Genomic DNA, 16575 nt, shown 5'->3' on the forward strand with positions numbered 1-16575 from the left:
GTGGTTCTGGACTGAAACTTGCATGATGATAATGGATTGTTTTTATTCCAAACTCTGCTGACTTTGGGTATTGGCTAGATAAGCACGAAGACGACACTTTTCAGACCTCACCCACTGTGTCTTATCCAGTGCACCATATTTTCTAGCTGGGTCAGGAAATGACTATCAGTTCCAACTCAAGACAGGAAAATAACCCAAGGGGCATCCGTTTTGTTGGAAGGGACAGACAAAGGCTGGGCTCAGACACTCTCACTCAGTGGCTATGCCTCCGATGGAAAGGAAGCTGCCCCAGTCACTGAGGCAGAGATGAGGAAAGACTGACCAAGAAGAGGCTGGGCTCTGTATTCTCACACGCATTGAGGTCTCTGGGCTGGGAAGGTCTTTGGGTCATGCATCCACCCACTAGATGGTCACCCGGACTCTAACAGAACACCACGCAGCCAGCCCTTGGCATGGCTGGAGGCCTCAGACTCTTAGTGGGGGACGTCCCCATCTTAAGCTGAAATTAGCTGCCCATTCATTTCCATCCACCGGCTCCACTTTCACCTTCCTGTTTGACGTGCTAGCCCCACAATCCCCACTGAAGCCAAGAAAAAGAAACTGAAATCTTTTCCATCGGAAGTTGACAAGTCTCTTCATCTCTCTGTCCCCTTTGCTTTCAACTTGGCCACTTTCCCTCCCCAGGACCAGAGGGAGAGGCCAGCCAGTCACTGCTTAGTACCCTGACCTTGGTGGGAAAGACCCTAGGCCCGGTTTCACAGAACCTCTGTATCTCCTGGAGATCGGAAAATCTTGATTTCTATGACCATGCTCTTTGGTCAAGAATGGCAGAGGTTAAAGCAGGCTGGAATCTTCCAGAAAGCGGATGGATCCCTGGTCAGGACATGGGTATTTCCTGCCTGGGAGAACCTCTCCCTGTGACTGGAAGCAAGCCAGGGCAATGCACGGATCAGGGGGTCCCTTTCCTGCTGAGGAGACTCCCAAGGGGAGCCAGAGGAAGCCATTTCAATTACTTTGAGAAGCCTCGACTCTAGGTGGGCAGGGCCTTACCTGTGACAGTCAGGTACCCAGATCAGTGGGGAGGTGACCAAAAAAAAAGTGAGTGCCTCAGGGTGGTCCCTGAAGTACCCTGGCAAGTGGACAGCCCCTGACCCTTCTGGAGTCTCCTGCCAGAAATGGTGGGGTTTTTCCCCAGGACCCCTGACATACCTTTAGGGAAAAAAAGGTAGAATTCATTGAGCAACATCTCACTTTCGATTTGCAGAGAAATTAAATATAGTGAAACGGTTTCATATGTGGATGCTTTGTCCACCTCGGCCCATCAATTCCTTTCCTTTCCTTTCCTCTAAGGGTGCTGAACACAGGGCATCTGAGAGCGGATGAGATCTGGGAAGTGCCAGGGGCACTTGAGCCTCCCTCACCAACACACTTTTCCTCGGTCATCTAACCCCTGCTTTGGGGGCCTCGAGGTTTCCACAGGAAGCGAAGAAAGAGAATATACACCAAAGAAAGATCCTGGAGACCGGGTGTGTTCCAAGTGTGAGATCAATTTCTTTTTATTGCCATCTTAACAAAAATACTTGGGAAGGCAATCTTTGATTCCAGCATCGGAGGGCAGGGCAATGCCAGGCAATAGTCAAGCCATCGGGCTGTCGGACAGGGGGAGCAGGAACCCCCAGAGAACCACAGACTGGGAGAAGGAGCCCAGGACACAGGGACGTTGCAGTTGCCCTCCATTCTCCCGCCACGGGGCTAAGCTTGGGCTGGGGTGAGAAGCAGGACTCCAGGAATGGCGGCAGCAGGCCCTGGGCATAGCAGTCCTCCCAGCCCCCACCCAGCTATGGCTCTAGGGGGCAGGTGTGGCAGGATGGAGGGTTGGGATATGAGTCAGCCTCAGGCCAGGGAGCAAAGAGGACACACAGCTGAGCTGCACCCACGTCAGAGCTGAGCTTGCATCCGCCACTCCCCGCCTCCCGCCCTAACTCTAAGAACCGGGCTCTCTCCCCACACTCCAAACCCAAACACGAAGCTTCGAGATGTGTGTAGCTAATGCATACGCAGCCCAAGCAAGCAGAGGCAAGGCATGCTGGGACCTGGAACGGGACAGGAGCCCTGCTGGGCTCGGGAGGGGCCAGAGGAGGGGTCGCCTTCTGGATCCCGAGACCTAGGCCCTACTTCTCCCCAGCCACTGGCTGCCAGCCTTCGTGCCGGGGCGGGGTGGGGTGGACTCGCACCCTGAACGCTGCCGTTGCCTCCCACCGAAACCCCGAAGAGCTTGGCAGGGGCAGGAGCGACCCCCCTCCCAAGTCCCACATCTGGTCTCTGACAGGGGAGCTGGAAAAATCCACAGACCTGGCTTCCAGTCCTGGCCCCGCGACCGACTACTGTTTCATTTGTATGCAATGCAGATGATGATGGTAATAAAGCTGCTCACAGTACCCGACGTGGCTGCCTCTCCCACCGTCCTGAGGACCCACTGACATCACACGTCTGCGAGCGCAGGGAGAAACGTAAAGTGCTCTAAGAATGCCAGGTAGTCTTCCCCTTCCTCCGACGTCACCCCCCTCTTCTCCCCCGCTCCACAAAAGGCAAGCACGGCAGCTGAGCACACGAGCGAGGGCAAGCGGAAGGCCAAGGCTGGGGCGCCACCCACCGGGGCTCGGAGCCCTGGGGGAGGGGAGGACAGACCCCTCCCGGAAGGGCTGAGCTCTGCCTGCCCGTTCTCGGGCCTCACCCTCCTCGAAAGCAGCAGCCTCAGGGCCGGGGAGGCTGATGCGGCAGCCCTGAGGACGGAGAGCGGGATTCCATTCAGATGCCCCCCACTCTCGCTCCCCCTTTCCCTGCAAGGCCTGCTGCTGTGGGGTGCAGACCAAGAGGAGGCCGACCCTCCAGGCCAAGCAAGCATCAGGCAGGTAGCTTCTCCTGCATCTCGAGCACCTGCCACAGATGAGGGAGGAGGGCTGAGCCCAGGGCAGCCAACCTGTGCGCAGCGAGGAGACGACAGTCCCCCCAACACCCTACAAGGGTCTTCGATCTTGGACACAAGACACTGGCCCCTGTCTCAAGGCCGGACACCCCTCCTCCATCTCTCTTCCTCCCAGCGCAGACTGGCCGGCTTAGAAACTGTGCTTTCTCTTCCGAGACCTGGTAGTCCGTGCGTGGGCCGGCGCTGGGGGCGCCTCTGGGGGCTCCGCTGGGGGAGCCTCGGCCCGGGGGGTGGAGCCTGAGGGCGCTGCCCCGTCGGGCCCCCGCTGAGATGCCTGGACCCCATCCCGGATCTCTGTCAGCGTCTGGCACATCTGGCTGACACGGCTGGTCAGCTCGGCCATGGCCTGGCCGATGGCCTGCATGCCGCTTGCCATGTCCCGGTGCACGGTCACCAGCTCCTGGCAGAACTGCCGAAACACCTCAGTCTGCTGGGCGTGGGAGTGGAACAGCTGCCAGTCTAGGCCTGTGCTGGGTGGGCCGGGGTGCGGCCGAGGGGCCCTGCAGGCGGCCTGGGCCTGAGGCGAGGGCCGGGGCAGGGCCTCGGGCTTGGGGCCCACTGTCTCGGACTGGTCAGAGGAGGAAGAAGAGAGGAGCAGGGCGGGCCTGGCCAGGCAGGCCTCTTCCTCTGGCGACGGCTGCAGGGGCCCCCGGAGGGGCTGCCTCGAGGGCCCGGGCATCTCCTCATCTTCATCATCTTGGGGGACAAAAAAACAAAGAAGGGCAATTGATTACAACCGCGAGAAAGAAGGCAGCCCTGGGCTCGGACGCACCCCCCAAAGTTACCTAGCCTCCCCCCACCCTGCTACCCTTCAGCCTCGTTCGGCACCTGCCCCCCCCACACACACTCGTAGAGAAGCACCTGCTCCCTAGATCCTTGAGGTGCTTGGGCCAGGCACTCCTGGGGAGACAGGTGAGTACAAGCAGTGCCCAGGTCCCCAGGTCCCCTCCTTGTACAGGGACAGCGACTTTCTAGTGGGACCCCAGCCCCAGGGATGGCACGTCGACCCAAGGGCTCACTTCCTCTCTCTGCGGCTCAGTTTCTGCAAAGCAAAGGTAACAACTGCTCTACCTACCTCCCCGACCACTTGCCCACCTAGCAGGTTGTTAAGACTACACAGGAGGACAGACAGAAAAACACTCCAAAAGGTACTAGGATGCTCTTGGCCGCCCTGAGTTCCCGCCTCCATGCGGCCATTTCTGAGCTGCTTGGGGCCACCTTGTGGGCCTGCTGGAATCTGCAGCTTTAGGTCATAGAGGGGGAAGCTGACAGGCTGGAGAAGGGAGGGAAGGGATGGCTCTGGGACAGACAAGCCCAGACAATGCAGAGCAGATCTACCTGGGCGACCAGCCCTGCCGTCCTCTCAGCACCCCAAGGCAGGCTACCCGAGCAGACACACCCCTTCTACCTGGAGCACCTGACGGCACAAAGGGACCATCAGACAGACTGCTACTTGTGACCAGTCGCAGGGAGGGGCCCAGCCCTGCACACGCGGGTCTCGGCGGCTCTCTCGTGAGCTGGTTCCCACAGCAAGAGCGAAAAATATACAGGCTGACCCTCCTGACAGGCACACCTCCCTGCCTGTACCTGGGGGGCTGAATTCAGAACCACCTGAGGGGAGGTGACAGGAAGACAGACAGATTCCCGTTGCCCTGAGCCGCCTGCCTCCGAAGGGTCCCGGCATCTCACTTGGGCCAGCACAGGAAGAGAGCCTAGTGCCTCACGACCCCCACTTGGCGGACACCCATTCTGGAAGGGCAGGGTTGAAAGAAGTGGGACGGGCTGCCGTGATGCTACTCCCTCCCTTTCAGGGCCTCATTCTGCCCAGCCCCTAGCCAAGTGCCGTAGCAGCTGGGAAAAGGAGGCCTGGACCAGCCTGCGGTGGAGGGGTCCTGGGCCCCCTAGCCAGTTCAGGTCACATTTGGTAACCTCATTACCTTTGGTCTCGGGGAGATGGAAGGATGAGCAAGACAGAATTTAAGGAACAGACTTCACTAGATGCTAGCCTTCTCCCTTTTCTCATCATTAGGTAGCATCATCCTGAAACTCCCGGATACACTGATTCAGCGGGAGCTGGCAGACCCAGGTTCAGGTCCTCATTCTGAATCAGGCTCTGAGACCACCTCTGTGTCTGGAGCTTAACTACCTCATCTGGACAACATGGAGGTCGGACCGGATGATCTCCTCCTTCTTTCCTAGTTCTCAATATCTGACTCCGAATGGCCACCTGTCAGGAGCCCCGGCCAGACAGGAAATTAGCAAGCTCCCTGCGGCAAGGGGCCTGGGGAGGGGAGGCTGGGTCTTTGTGAACCATCTTCCCGAGGGCTGGTGTTCCTGGAGGCCTGCTGCCCGACTGGTCTCTCACAAGCCAGACAGCCTCCAGCTGGGACCGCGGGCTGCGAGTGGGGGGCAGGTCTGTGCAGAAGCACAACTGAAGGGGGTGCAGCCCCAGCAGGGAAGGGCCTCGAGCGCCCCCCCTTCTGGTGAGCCCCGATCAGCACTACAGCCCCAAAGGACGCCCCGTGTAGGCCAGGAGGTTCCACACCCCCCAACCCCTGGCATCCAAGTTCATCCTGAGACACAGGAAGCACAGGGGAAAGAGGGAGACGAGTGCTGGGGAGCAGAGGGGTGGAGGGGGCCGTGCGGAGGGGACCCAGAGCACAGAGAGAGGGGAGCGGAGGGGAGTGTGGAAATAACACAGAAATAAAGACACTCGGAATAGACAGACAGAAAGGACTGAGCTTTCGGGGCCTGGGACTTGGCTGGCTTCCTCTGGCGCCCCTCCCCCTCGCCTGCTACACGGGGCTTCCCTGGCTCCTCTCTGTTCCTGGAACGTGCCAAGCGCCTTCCTGATGCAGGGCCTCGGGGCCTCGTACATGCTGTTCTGCCTGCGAGGCCCTCCCCTCCCCTGCGCTGCGCCCCACGGCCCACGCGTACCGGCAGGCTTAACTCTTCCTCACCCTTGGTCTCAGTTCAACTGTCATTCCCGGGAGCCTTCCCCAGCCTCGGTGGATGGCCAGTCCACCACTCCTGCGCTCAGACGGGCCGCTACATAATTTGCAGGGTCGAATGCAACACGAAAATGCGGGCGCCTCGTTCAAAAACTAGTCTGAGTTTCAGGAAGGCAACCGAGGAGCAGTTAGCCCAGCTCCGGCCTTGAGAGCGACGGGTTGCACACCCAAGTAGTCAGCCCTGCTCTCAGGACCTCCTGTATTTGTCCTTCATGCCTTTTTTCAAATTTCCTTGCGCAATTATTTAATTAAAGTGTGTTTATTCTCACGAGTTTAAGGAACGTCCCAAGAGCAGGGGCAGGGTAGGTTTGTTGTTTTTTTTTTTTTTTTTTTTGCAGTACGCGGGCCTCTCACTGCTGTGGCCTCTCCCGTTGCGGAGCACAGGCTCCGGACGCGCAGGCCCAGCGGCCATGGCTCACGGGCCCAGCCGCTCTGCGGCATGTGGGATCTTCCCGGACCAGGGCACGAACCTGTGTCCCCTGCATCGGCAGGCGGACTCTCAACCACTGCGCCACCAGGGAAGCCCTAGGGTAGGTTTTATGCCCATCTCTGTCTTCCCAGCTCCCAGCGCAACTCCTGGCACGGTGTTCAGGAAATATTCTCGAATGAGTGAAGGGAAAGAGGTAGAGAGGACAGAAGTGGGGGAGGGAGGGAAGGACGGAAAGACTGGGCGAGGCAGAGGGACAGGAGAAAGAAGGCGGGTGCAGGGGACTCCGCCAGGAGTGGGTGGGGAACAGGCAGCGGGAGCCCGGGGAGGGGAAGCGGGCGGTACTCACAGCTGGTCGAAGGGCTGTCGGTGCCATCCAGTTCCACCCTGGGGAAGCCGTGCCCGGACCGGGCTGTGAGCAGCGCTGACTCGATGGCCCTCTCGTGGGCAGTGAGCACGATGGCGGGGGCCCGGCCCCCGGCCCCTGGGCCCGACAGGGACTTCTGCATGAAGGCCAGCTTGTCCTTGGTCCTCCGTTTCATGTCATCCCATCTGTGCTTAATGTCCTTGACGGAGCGGGGGACCTGGCTGACGGAGGTGATTTTCCGAGCTATGCCTTCCCAAATCTTGTCCCTGTCGGCATGGGACAGCCGCATGGTCTCCCTCCCAAAGAGAACCGCTTCGTGGTGGGTCACCTCCGTGACCAGAATGTCCAGCTCCTCCTTGGAGAACTTGGGCTTCCTCTTACGCTCAGCCAGGGGCACCACGTTCCTTGGGTTGAATATCCCACAAAGCACAATTGGGTAAATGACCGTCAGCGCGGCAGGGCCTCCTCCTTCCTAACTGCCGGCCCCCAGCCGGGGAGCCAGGAGGCGCCTGGGCGCCCGCGCCCGCTCACCACCACCACACCCTCTTCCTAGCGACAGGCCCCTTCCACTGCTCCTTGGAGGGCAGGAGGAGACGCGGCGTACTCGATGGGAGTGCTGGACGGAGCCGGACGCCTTCAGTTTCGGGCCCTGCCTCGCCTCTGACTAGCTGTGAGAGCCATGGCCGCTCAGCAGCCTCTCCTGGTCCCACTCACTCCATCCGGAACCCGAGTAACAACTGCACCAACCTAGGGGCTTGTCACTAAGGAGGCAAAAGCACAGCGATGTGAAAGAGCTTTAAAGCCCTGAACGGGAGTAAAGGATCCTTACTGGGGTTAGGGTGAGGCCATCGCCTCTACAAAGCGATCTTTACCTAGGGCCATAGACCCCGGTGGCTCGGAGGAAGACCTTTACACAGTGACACTATTTACAGTGGGCTTCCATGGGGCGTGGCCTCGCTGGTCATGCCCATGATTAGGGCGTGGCCACAGAAAGCCTGTTCTGTCCTGCGGCTCTTCCCCTTCCCAGTCTCCCCAGTCCCCACCTCTGGGTGTGTACAGGCTCCCCTCCCACTGGAGTGCTGGCTGGCAGCAGCTCTTTTGGGGGCGGGCTGCTGTGCTTTTTGGCAGCTCATGGGTAGAATGTGAGGACCCCATGAGCACCCATCGGGAGACAGGTTCCACTTTGATGGAGACCAGGAATGACCTCGGCTTCCATCTGCACAGAGCAGCCAGGGGCCCCGGGCATGGGCACAGCGCAGCCCTGACCCCTCTGGCCTGGCACCTACTCTGGCTCTGCAGCTCCGTATCTCCACAGTGTGGTTCTGTCCACTCTTTAACTCATGCCCAAGGTCCCAAAGATCCATCCAAGAGGAGAACCTAGGATATGGAGGGAGCCTGGTTCACTCCTCTGGCAGGTGCCGAAGCCACAGCAAGACACAAGGGCACAGAGATCCTTCAGCCTTCACCTCCCCCCAAGAATATCACAGCCCAGGAGGCAGGAGAAGGAGTCCGAGACTTTGTCACCTGGCCAAGACAGTGGCAGGGCCCGGGGCTGGGGCCTGGGGCTTGCACTCAGACAGACTTTGGATGAGAGGCTGAGTCTCCTGTGCAAACCCCATTTCCCCCAGTACCACCTCCAAGACCTGCCAGGAAGAGTTCATTCAGGGCTTCCTAATCTCACCATGTGGGATCAGGAAATTCTTTGTTGGTGGGGGAGGGGGGGCATCCTGGACAATGCAGGATCTTCATCAGCATCCTTGGCTTCTGCTCGACAGAAACCAGAAGCATCTACCTGCAGAGGTGTGACAACCAAAAATGTCTCAAGGCGCTGCCAAATGCCTCCCGGGGACAAAAGAGCCTGTGTCTGTTGGCCACTGATTTCATGAAGGCAGAGCACCCACGCTCATCCCGCGGGTGCCCGTTCTCTTCCTGGCCTACCACTTCGGGTTTGAGGAAGTTAACCAACTCCATTCGATCATCTGCAAGAGCCTACGCCGTGACAGTGCTAGTGAAAGTGTCTGAAAATTAGGAGGCGCTGTACCAGCGGAAGCCATACCTGAAGGGGAAAGGAGGGCTCCCAGGATGAACTGGCTTTCCCCTCACTCCAACTACCACCAGAGGAAGGCCATCTCCCTGGCAACAAACCATACACCCAAACCCAACCTACTCCTTGAATCTCTAATGAGATGAGGGCCCACCATCTGTGACAACCCTGGCGCCACCTTGGATCAGAATGGGTCTTGGAGCAGGAACAGGATAGATCCCAGGCCAGCAAGATAGCAGTGGCGGAACCCACCCCACACAAGGCCCAGGAAGCCATGCTGTGCCTGGTCCCTTGTGTACAAGCAGAAAGAACACCGGCCTAGACGTTCAGAGATGTTCTGCCACTGACTGCATGATCTGTTCTGTTCTGCAAGACCCTGCCCTGCTCTGGGCCTCAGTTCGGCACTGTAGCGCGGAGATCAGAACAGAGCAGTGGTTCTCAACACCAGCGGCGCATCAGAATCACTCCGGAGAGCTTTACAAATTACCAGTGTCCTGGGCTCAGCCCCAGCCTGATTAAGTCAGAATCGCTGGGTGCTAGATGTCCACTCAGTTCGTACAGATGATGAATCCCCTTCTTTGCGGTTACAGTAAAGCCTTGTCCCGGCCAAAGCTTCAGTGCAGAAAGGTCTGACCCAGACTTCACTCAAACACACTATCCTTTGCTTGCCTAGAGCCAGACCAGAGCTACAGGCCAGGGGTCTGGGCCATGCAGCCCATCTGACGACCTGCCGGACACCTGGTCCCCACTTCCCACTTCTGAGTCTTTGCTCACAATGTCCTCAAATGAAACCCCAAACCCCTTTGAAGGCCCAGCTCAAAGGCCCTCCCCACCCCTGCTTTCATCTGAGCCCTCCCAGCGCATTGTCCGTGCCTCCATCAAACAGCCTTATTAGAAAAAGCAATTTCCACGGCGGAAGGTGTGAGTCCTGGGAGGGCCAGGGGGGCAGGGCTGGGCCCATCCATCTAGGGCACCCAGTACAGGCTCTGACTCGCCACAGGTGCTCAGGAATGGGTGGTGAGTTGCACGTGCTAAGCTGACCTGCACCCGGCGGTCGGGGAGAAGAAGAGAGCAGAGGTGCCCATCCCCCTTCTTGGAGCCAGTTTCAGGGCATGGCTGACCCGATGCTGTGAAAGGGGGCTGAGGAGTGGGTGCCTGTCCCCACAGCACAAGGCTGGGGCCCGCCTGTCCTTCGGTGCCTCTGCTTCTGCACCTGTTAAATGACGATGAGGACAGTGGCCCCGACAAATAAGAGGGTGAATCCTTAAGCGCCCCGGACAGTGCAAGCTGCAGCCCACACATCAGCGGGCCTCAGGTGGGAGCCCATGTGGGCAGTGGGGCACCGGGGAAGGGGACTGGAGAGCTTACCACGGCCTCCCCACCTCAAACCAATTTCTCCTCATTTGCTTGGCACGTCTCAGGGTTTAAATCCAGCAACCTCCCTCTTAGCGAGGCCCTAACTGCCCTCCCTCCAAGCACAATCTCTCCTCCACCTCCCAGCCCCCAGCCCCCAGCCCCACGGGGCACAGAACTGCACAAACACCGACAGTGGGCCTGATCCACGGCGCGGTTCTGCCCCTGGGTCCAGCCCTCTGAGGCCTCCCTTCCCTCCCAACCCAGCTCCTAACCCCCATCACAGCTCCTGAATCCCAGAGAGAGGCCACCAAAGAGACGATGAGGCAAGCCCGACCTCCCACACTGCTGGCTGACCCCACCAGGCAGGGCCCCCCAGCACACCACACAGGCCAGCAGCACAGAACCCAAAGGAGTGCCCTCGGTCCCGAGCTCAGCTCGGCCGCCTCTGGGTGACCCTGGACCAGTCCCCTGCTCTCTCTGGCTGGCCGTGAAGGATTCTTCTGGCGCAAACTTCTGTCCCAAGCAATGGACAAAACCAGTCTAGCAATTGAAAACTGAGCTAGAGACTGTGCCCTTTTCTCTGGGGGGCTTTTAAACGATGGCTGGGGGCTGCACTGGGATGATTCCTGCACCCCTCCAGCCGGAGTCTGCCTGTGAGAGGTGTCATAGTCCTGTGGCAGGGACACGTCCACCCCAGCCCTGGGAATGCTGTCAGGAGCCTGGGGCCTAGGGCCTCTAGAAACACTGACAAGGGTGTCCCAGTAAATGACTGGTCTGGCCACAGGCCTCCTCCAGAGCCCCCTGAGAGAGCCTGTGGGAGCTGGAGGGTTGGTCCCCCAGAGCTAGACACATCCCTGCAAAGAGCAGTCCCGGGGCCTCAGGGACCTCTACCACTGGAGACCCTAAAAGCCCAACATGCTCCCTTGGCCTCCTTTCCAGAGTTCGGGCAAGGCTCCCGGGAAATCAGCAGACAGCAGGACTCACCTCATCCAGTTGGCTTTAGTCTCATCTGACCCATCAATGGACTTGTAGCGGTTGTTCTTGTCCACAATCTGGAAGACAGAGAGAGAGTCTAGAATGGGCATCCTCGAGGGGGCTCTCGTGTCTCTGGACTCCTCTCCAGACGAGGGCCCAAGGACAGCACACAGAACCTTCCCGTGCTCTCCCACTGCAATGCCCCCACCGCTGCAGGACTGACCCCTGAGCTGCGGCAGGAATCCCATCTCCCACCTCTATCTCGATGGAATACCCAGCAACATGGCCAACGAGTGGCATTCCCAATAGCACCGCGTTGCACCAGCAGCTAAATTCAGTCCTTCCCCTCTCTCTGTGGTTTCTGTGGGAGACAGAGGCTGGCACTGGGTGACTAGGCATATGTGATTTCGGAGGGCTTCTCCTCTCCCCAGCCTCCAAATGTTCAAGAGCCTCAGGGTTTGCGATGGGCCCCTTCATCTTCTATAAAACTGTCTTTATTTCATCATCACTTTCGCATCAGAGTTGAGCTGGATACGGAATTCTAGACGGATGAACTTTATTTTCTTCCAACAAATAAAGACTACCAAAAAGGCTGCCATAGGCGCTTAAGCAACCTACTGTTAGTCTAGTGTTGTTCTTTCATGCATCATCTGTCTGTAGTAAATTTTAAGACTTCCCCTGTATTCTTGATTTTCTGCAGTTTCACTATGTGGTTTTGAAATGGAGATCTACTTTTTAAAATTCTCCTCATTACTGGTCAAGCACGTTACTTGATAAGAACTTATTTCAATTCTGGGAAATTCTGAGCTATTGTGCTTTTGAGTAGGGCTTCTCAGTCGTTTTCTCCAGTCTCTTCCAGCAGAATTTCTATTAAACAGATATGGTAGGAGCCCAATCTATTCTCCATGTCTTACAACTGCTCTTTCATAATGTTCCCTCTTTATCTTTCTGGGTGATGCTCTCAGAAAATTTCTCAGAACTCTCTTCCAATTCACTCATTCTCTCTTTGACTTTGTCTGGTCCAGAGTTTATCTGTCTGCTGAGGTTTTTCCTTTCTTTCTGGCCTTCCTTTTTATTTTATTTTTTCCTTCCATTTTAAATGACTACTTTTACCGCAATGAATATTTTTCATTCCCAGGATTTTCAATTGGTTCTTTTTCATACCCATTTTTTCTTATTCTGCCTCTTTTTTGTTTCATAATGTTGTGTTCCTTCTTCTTCTAACAGCTTTATTGAAGTATAATTAACATATAATATAACATTTGATACATTTTGACAAATGTATATATCACAATCAAGATAACAAACATATCCGTCACCCCTAAGAACTTCTTCAGGGCCCCTGTAATCCCTCCCTCCTGCTTCTCTCCACATCTCCCTTTCCCAGTCCACAGGCAAATAGTAAGCTACTTTCTGTCACCATAAATTACTTTGCAGTTTTCAAGACTTTACACAAGTGGAATCAAATGGAAGGCATGTCTGCCTTCACTCAGCACAACTATTTTGAGATTTGTTCCCACTGATGTGTGTATCAGAGTTTATTTCTCTGTATTGGTGAGTGGTATTCCACTGTTTGGATGTGCCGCTATTTTTTTTTTTTTTTAAATCTCCTTATTGATGGACATTTGGGTTGTGTCTAGTTTTTGGCCATTACAAATAAAGCTGCTAAGAGACAGCACTAATAAATCTTTGTATAGACACATATGCTTTAATTGCTCTTAGGCAAATAATTAGTAGTGGAATTGCTGGGACACATGGTAAGAATATGTCTAACTTTTAAGAAACTGCTAAACTGTTTTCCAAAGTGGTTGCACCATTTTACATGCCCACCAGCTGTGTGCGGGATTTCCAGTCGACTCACATCCTCACATACTTGGTATGGACAGGCTTTTTCATTTTAGCCATTTTGATGCGTATGAAGCAGTATCTCATTGTGGTTTTAATGTGCATTTCTCTGATATCTTTTTGTGCACTCATTTGTCAGCTGCATTGTCTTCTTCTCTGGTGAAGGGTCTATTCAAATCTTTGGCCCATTTTTTAAATAGTGGGGTTTTTTCTTGTTGTTGAGTTTTGGGAGTTTTTAAAAAATATATTTTGGATACAAGTCCTTTATCAGGCATATGTCTTACAAATGTTTTCTCCTAGTCTATGGCTTGTTTATTCACTCTTTTGGTGGTGTCTTTCTAAGAGCAGAGGCTTTAAATTCAAACAAACAAATAAAAACTCACTGTCTTTTTCTTCTTAATGGATGTTATCCTTACTTTATTTCTTTGAGGATCCTAAGGCTGTGAGTGTTAATTATCTATTATCCCTTTCATCCACAGTAACAGAACCCCTGGATTATAACCGAATACCTGGCTACCTGTAATAACAGAATACATTTCTTGGCTTCTCCTCTGGCTAAGTTCTGGCCAATAGAATGTAGGTGGAAGTGTCATGTGTCATCTTCCTGAAAACATCTTTAAAATACAACTGATAGGGCTTCCCTGGTGGCGCAGTGGTTGAGAGTCTGCCTGCCAATGCAGGGGACACGGGTTCGAGCCCTGGTCTGGGAAGATCCCGCATGCCGTGGAGCGACTAGCCCCGTGAGCCGCAATTACCGAGCCTGCGCGTCTGGAGCCTGTGCTCCGTAACAAGAGAGGCCACGACAGTGAGAGGCCCGCGCACCGCAATGAGGAGTGGCCCCCACTTGCCGCAACTAGAGCAAGCCCTCGCACAGAAATGAAGAGCCAACACAGCCATAAATAAATAAATAAATAAAAATTTTTTAAAAAGGCAAAATTCCTTAAAAAAAAAAATACAGCTGATATATGCGCTTCTACTATCCTGCTGCCTGGAATGCAGATGTAATGGCCGGAGCTCTAGCTATCAACTTGGACTATGAGGCTATAATCCGAGCATTGAGACAGTGATTAGCTGGATCAAGCTTGATTCCTGAGGACTTAATACAGGCTCAGAAGGTATTCATAGAAGAAAACTTAATTCCTGTTTTGCTCGAGCCACTGTTATTTTGAATCTCAGTGACTCACAGTCAAACCTACTCCTGATTCAGATCTTAGCTATTTTAAATTCATTTTCAGAATATGCTACTATTTTTATTTTAATTAGAGTGAATTCATTTGTCATTGTTTCTGAAGGCTGTCTTTGTAACATTAGTTTTCTTCATTAGTTCTGGAGGTTTGGTCCAGAGGCTCATCTTGAGTAGGAGTTTGTCTGCCTACCTCTTGCTTTTTCTCATTTGAAGCAGTCAACCTGGCTCCCCTCTCCACCTCACCTGGGGCACTTCTATTTCATAGTACCCTACAGGAGCTAAAACTGATTGCACTAGACTAGAGCCCTACGGGCCTTTGTTTTCAGTTCTGTGATCACTTCATGTTTCTCTCCTTCTCTCTCTCTCTCATTTTTTTTTTCTTTTTCTTCTCTTTTTTTTTTTGGCTGGGCCTCAAACTGTGAACCCTCAGTCCATCTGAATTGTAAGCCCTCGTGCCCCCTCCACACACATCTTCTTTACCTATGCTTTCTCTGGACACTCACATCCATTTCCACACTCTCAATCTGTTCATTACTCACAGATTTTCATCTCAAGCCCCAGGTGTGAATATCTGATTTCCCATGTGACACGCCCCCTTGGATATCTCACTGGCTGCTCACTCACCTCAGGCTCCGCCCCCAAGTCTGTTCCTCTCATTTTCCCCATCACAGTATTTGGAACCACCATCCACTCAGGTTTCAGAAAGTCATCCTGACCAAACCCCAGTGAATCGTAACACTTTAAACGAATGAACTGTACAGTATGTGAATTATATCTCCATAGAGCTGCTAAAAAAAAAAAAAGGAAAGTCATCCTTCATGCCTCCCTCTCTTTTTAAAATTTTATTGAAGTATAGTTGATTTACAATGTTGTGTTAGTTTCTGCTGTACAGCAAAGGGATTCAGTTGTACATACATATATTCTTTTTCATATTCTTTTCCATTATGGTTTATCACAGGAGACTGAATATAGTTCCCTGTAATATACAGTAGGACCTTGTTGTTTATCCATCCTATATATAATAGTCTGCATCTGCTAATCCCAAACTCCCAATCCTTCCCTCCCCCACCTCCCCTCCCCCTTGGCAACCACAAGTCTGTTCTCTATAGCTGTGAGTCTGTTTTTGTTTTGTAGGTATGTGTGTTTGTGTCGTTTATTTAGATTCCACATATAAGTGATATCATATGGTATTTGTCTTTCTCTTTCTGACTTACTTGTGCTTAGTATCATAATCTCCATCCATTTTGCTGCAAATAGCATTATTTCATTCTTTTTTATGGCTGAGTAATATTCCATTGTGTACATGTACCACATCTTCTCTCTCCATTCATCCGTCGATGAACATTTAGGTTGCTTCCGTGTCTTGGCTATTGCAAATAGTGCTGCTGTGAACATAGGGGTCATGCCCCCCTCTCTTGACCCCCACATATCTAATCCCTCAGCAAGTCCTCCAAACCAAATTTCAAAACTGCTCCTGTCTCCACTGCTTCCTGCCATCATCAGCTCTCCTCCAGACAACTACAAGAGGTCCCTACTAACCTCCCTGATACCATTTTTAACTCTCCACTGATTCTCCTCAAAGCAGCCAGAGGAATCTATTAATGTAAATTAGATCATGTCACCCACCAGCTCCAGAAGGCATACACTGTACTTAAAATAAAATTCATACTTAGGTTCACTGCCTTGAAGGCTTGTACGACCTGGTCCCTGCCTACCTCCCGACTTCTCTCAGGCCTCTCTCTCCCCCTTCACTTTTCTGCAGCCACAGTGCTGTAAGAGTGAGACTTCACGCTGCCTGCCACCTCTTTTCCCCACTCTTAAAAAAAATGATATTCATGAAATATCTCAAGCATTCAGAAATTATAATAAAGAGTAATGTAACTGACCACCTTGTACCCATCAGTGAGAGCCAAAAACAATGACCACCAGCCATTTCTGTCCCAGACCTCTGTCTCCTCTTGCTTCAGGAAAATACATAGATGTTGTTGAAGACCATCTCTGCCTCCAATTCATTCTCTTTCCCACCCTCTCTCCGTCCTGAAGCTGGAAGGGAACCTTCTCAATTTCACTATACAAGGATTTCTTCTAAAAACAACGTACGGAACCATTTTGCATGTTTGTACAGTTTACAGAAATGACACCCAACTGAAGGTATTATCACTTTGGCAATGTCTTCTAAGTTTCGCACGGCTGGTCCCTTCCTATCTTTTGGGTCTCGGCTTCTGTCACTTCCTCAGAAGAAGGTTTCCTTGACCTGAGCCTCAGGTAGGTTCTCCCCTTCCACACCCTGACCTCCACATGCCTCTCTCAGTATTATCTCTATAACACTGTCCTGTTGCTTCCTTTTAGAGACCCAATTGCAGGGTTTGTCTGCTTGC

At 53.6% G+C, this 16575-nt stretch overlaps 2 protein-coding genes across 2 annotated transcripts in view; both read right to left on the bottom strand.

The window, feature by feature from the left end:
* The window catches only part of LOC112402441 (zinc finger protein 862), a 48807-nt gene that overhangs the window by 11753 nt on the left and 20479 nt on the right, over positions 1-16575 (bottom strand). The window contains exon 5 of the mRNA XM_024749371.1: positions 11176-11243. Within this exon, the coding sequence (XP_024605139.1) occupies positions 11176-11243 (68 nt within the window). The remainder of the gene's footprint in view (positions 1-11175; positions 11244-16575) is intronic.
* LOC112402440 (myb-related transcription factor, partner of profilin-like) lies at positions 1544-7422 on the bottom strand. Its single transcript, XM_024749370.1, has 2 exons — positions 6774-7422; positions 1544-3682 (listed from the first exon to the last, which is right to left on the bottom strand). Exons 1-2 carry the CDS (start codon positions 7078-7080, stop codon positions 3117-3119), a joined length of 873 nt encoding a protein of 290 aa, XP_024605138.1. The 5' UTR covers positions 7081-7422; the 3' UTR covers positions 1544-3116.

This window comes from Neophocaena asiaeorientalis, unplaced genomic scaffold, assembly GCF_003031525.2.
Source record: "Neophocaena asiaeorientalis asiaeorientalis breed wild unplaced genomic scaffold, Neophocaena_asiaeorientalis_V1.1 scaffold43, whole genome shotgun sequence".
NCBI classification, from domain to species: domain Eukaryota; kingdom Metazoa; phylum Chordata; class Mammalia; order Artiodactyla; family Phocoenidae; genus Neophocaena; species Neophocaena asiaeorientalis.